A 3,375-nucleotide genomic window follows, 5' to 3' on the forward strand; every position below is an offset into this window, starting at 1 on the left:
CACAAAGACGTTGCTCTTAAGCTTCTGACGGATGACCCGGTCCAGGAGTCGACATAGCCGTTGAGCAGCGTTGCATAAACCAAACGGCATCCTCCGAAATTGATCCAACGGCCTTCCCGGGATGGTGAATGCAATGTACTCCCTACTTTTTTGGTCCCGCTCAATTTGCCAGAACGCATGCTTTAAATCCACACTGCTAATGTAAATGGTTTCAGTATCGACTCTACATTCTGCAATGGGTAATCATCCTTAATCGTTACCTTATTGAGTTTCCTCGCATCTAAGCATAACCGGTTTTTCCCAGGTTTTTGGACCAGAGTAACTCGATTGTTCCATGGGCTTTCACTAGTCTCGATTACACCTAATCGCAACATTTCGTCTACTTCCGCATAGAGCAATTCCTGATCTTTTGGTGACACCGGATAGAACCTTTCCTTTACTGGGACTGTTCCTGCCTCCAGTTGTATGGAATGTGTTTCGAATTTCGTCAGTCCCATGCCGTGTTTTTCGTAAGTTAGAAACTTATCCTGCACTAACTCCAACTGTGTTTTCTCTTCCTCAGACAGGATGTGTGGTTCTACCGGTTCGCTCGTAACATGGAACTCATTCTCAATCGGCGACAATTCACCAGAGCTAATGAAAATTTCCGCCAAAAGTCTATTCCCAAATATAGTTTTTGCCGCTGTGAGGAACATAGGAGCAATTATATGCGTTGAGTTTCCTGTTTATAGCAAACGTCCACCTCTATGCGACCCGCTATCCGGTGTGTTGCACCGCCTGCTGTCTGTACTGTTGATCTCACTTTCAGAACTTCTAGTTTCAGGCGCTTTACCAGGTCCATACACCCGTCTCCTAGGATGCTCTTCGATGCTCCCGTGTCAAGCAGCCCCCCCATTGGATGATTTGCAACCAATACCTCGGCAAACGCTCGGTTTTCAGTCGTAGCTGCTGATATTATAGCTGTGCAGACCTCTCTTCGTTCCTGTTTTCGTTGCTGGTAACGCCTCCGGGCTCGGATTATCCTCGACGACTTGCGGGAATGGCTATCTCCCCTTGGCTCTCCAAATATCCTTTCCCTTGCTTGCTGATAGTCGCGTTCCCTCTCTTCAATAGGTCTGGCCACGTACTTTTTTCCTATATTTACCTTGTTTACATTTTTATACCCTTGTAGAGGGTATTATAATTTCAGTCAGATGTTTGCAACGCAGTGAAGGAGACGTTTCCGACCACATAAAGTATATATATTCTTGATCAGCACCAATAGCCGAGTCTATCTAGCCATGTCCGTCTGTCCGTCTGTCCGTTTCTATGCGAACTAGTCTCTCAGTTTTAAAGCTATCGCGATGAAACTTTCCCGAAGGTCTTCTTTCTATTGCAGGTAGTACATATGTCGGAGCCAGCCGGATCGGACCACTATATCTTAAGGCTCCCAAACAAATATAAGAAAATTCATTGTAACTTTGTAGGAAGTAGGCGTTTTGATTCTTGACTACTTAAAAACAAAATTGAAATAAATCGAAACGCTGAATCTGGAATCCCTGGAACTGCACCGAGTGAGTATTCTTTTATCTACAAGGGTATATAAGCTTCGGCTGGCCGAGGGTAGCTTCCTTTCTTCTTTCTATTTCCTTTCTATTTATTAATATCTTCTTAAACACTGACTTATATTTAACTTTTATTATATCTTTCAGATCCTCGGAGGCAGTTAATTTGTCGTTTTGGGATGGGAGCGGGACTCCTCCGGTTGCGTCAGGCTCCATCTCGCGTTTCCCGCCTGACATTTCGGACACCAAGTAAAACGTACTCCCTGTCGGCCGCATCTGTATCAGAACTTATTAAGGACCTCCGAGTCGCACGTGTAATACGTGTGTCCCGGCATGGAGCAATTGTAGCAAACCAACGTACTTTGCGCTCCGCCTTCTCTGCCCCGGAAAATGGCCTCTACAAACTCGGAGTCCTCGTCTGGCTCCTGGGATACGTATGCCTCGTGAACCTGGTGCTTCTCCCTCGGTGGTCTCTGGTGCTCTTGCATCCCGGATGTGCGCGACCAGCTATTGGCCAAAACCCTCTCGGCTTCATGGCATTCCTCCATCAGTTGCTCCAGGTTAGTCAACCACATCGGATATATTATGCTCGATATCCCGTCTCTGATGTTCACTTTAATTGTCCTTATTAGGTCGTGGTCGGATATGTTGATGTCCAACTGGGATCGGAGGCTCAGCATCGCCTGTAGATACTCATCCACGCTCTCTCCTGGTCGTTGCATTCGCTCGCGTAGTTCTCGCTCACGCTCGAAGTTCGAACGCAGCGTTTGAAAACGTTGTTGCGCGTTCTTTAGATTTGGCCAATCTCTCAATCCCGTTGTGCGTACGTGCATCCAAAACCACTCCTTGGCCCGACCATCTACCAGGCAGTGAAAAGATCGAAGGACCTCTTCCCACGTGACTTGGTAAGCCATCTGTAGTTGCTCTATCCGGAATATAAATTCACAAATTGGCATTCCCCTAGGTCCGCCATCGAAGGATATACCCCACTTCCTGGGATGGCTCATCTCGGGTTTGTAATCCCTATGCCCGCCACTTGGATTCCCATCCACTCTTCCGGCAGCTGAAACTCCTGGCCTAAACAAAGGCGGTGGTTGGCTATACTGATGCCAACCCGCCCATACCCTCTGTTGCTCTTCCCAGAGTCTGCCATCAGATCGCTGCTGCGCTGGATTTGGCATTGCTGATTCCATCGATGGTCTAGGAGGAGGCTCCTGAGTGTCTGCCTGACAGGCAGAGTCTCCTAAAACTTCCAGATGACGGCGTTGAAAAGAGTTTTCAAATATGGCCCCAAGAGAGATCACAGCAACTCTTAAAGCAGCTGGCGAAAACATAGACTGCTGCTGGGTACGGTGCATTATAAGCATGGCGATAAATGATGAACGTGTGATAATGAAGAGCAATTGCTTTGTGCGACATTCGCCCAATGGCGTTTAGGAGACTCTGGCTCGCTATCATCATCTGGTCTGGAGTTACTTCTCTTCAATGGGGCGCTCTCTCAGGACTTAAGAGTTCGACCATCGCTTTCCATTAATTGGTTCTCTTCATCTTCATCGCAATCTTTCGGATACGACTCTATGGATTGCATTCCGAACCCATGCGTTGACGATCAGCTTCCAATTTCTATCCGCACTACAACAATTCTTAAGATTCTGTGTAAGAGCCAAGGAAGTGGTGGGACTTTGCTGGATAGGCCTTCGGCGGACGTGTGCCCTGTAGCGGAGAACACCATTGATAGTGAAGTCCAGATCGAAAAGGCAAGCCCTAACAATACATCTTTCAGTATCTATTTCCAAAACATTGCTGGCATGCGCACCAAATCGCAGTCCCT

General features: G+C 47.3%; 1 protein-coding gene across 1 annotated transcript; it reads left to right on the forward strand.

The window, feature by feature from the left end:
* The first annotated feature begins 822 nt into the window (after positions 1-822).
* LOC138912781 (uncharacterized) lies at positions 823-2,433 on the forward strand. The gene is made up of 3 exons (XM_070214104.1): positions 823-835; positions 1,692-2,104; positions 2,177-2,433. The coding sequence occupies exons 2-3, from the start codon at positions 1,724-1,726 to the stop codon at positions 2,231-2,233; spliced, it is 438 nt and encodes a 145-aa protein (XP_070070205.1). The 5' UTR covers positions 823-835; positions 1,692-1,723; the 3' UTR covers positions 2,234-2,433.
* The last annotated feature ends 942 nt before the right edge of the window (positions 2,434-3,375 follow it).

Source organism: Drosophila takahashii, chromosome 2R (genome assembly GCF_030179915.1).
Source record: "Drosophila takahashii strain IR98-3 E-12201 chromosome 2R, DtakHiC1v2, whole genome shotgun sequence".
NCBI classification, from domain to species: Eukaryota; Metazoa; Arthropoda; class Insecta; order Diptera; family Drosophilidae; genus Drosophila; species Drosophila takahashii.

Coding starts and splice junctions, on each gene's coding strand:
- LOC138912781 (XM_070214104.1), top strand. CDS start 1,724: ATGGGAGCGGGACTCCTCCGGTTGCGTCAGGCTCCATCTCGCGTTTCC. Junction 2,105..2,176: donor TCCTCCATCAGTTGCTCCAG/GTTAGTCAACCA, acceptor TGTCCTTATTAG/GTCGTGGTCGGATATGTTGA.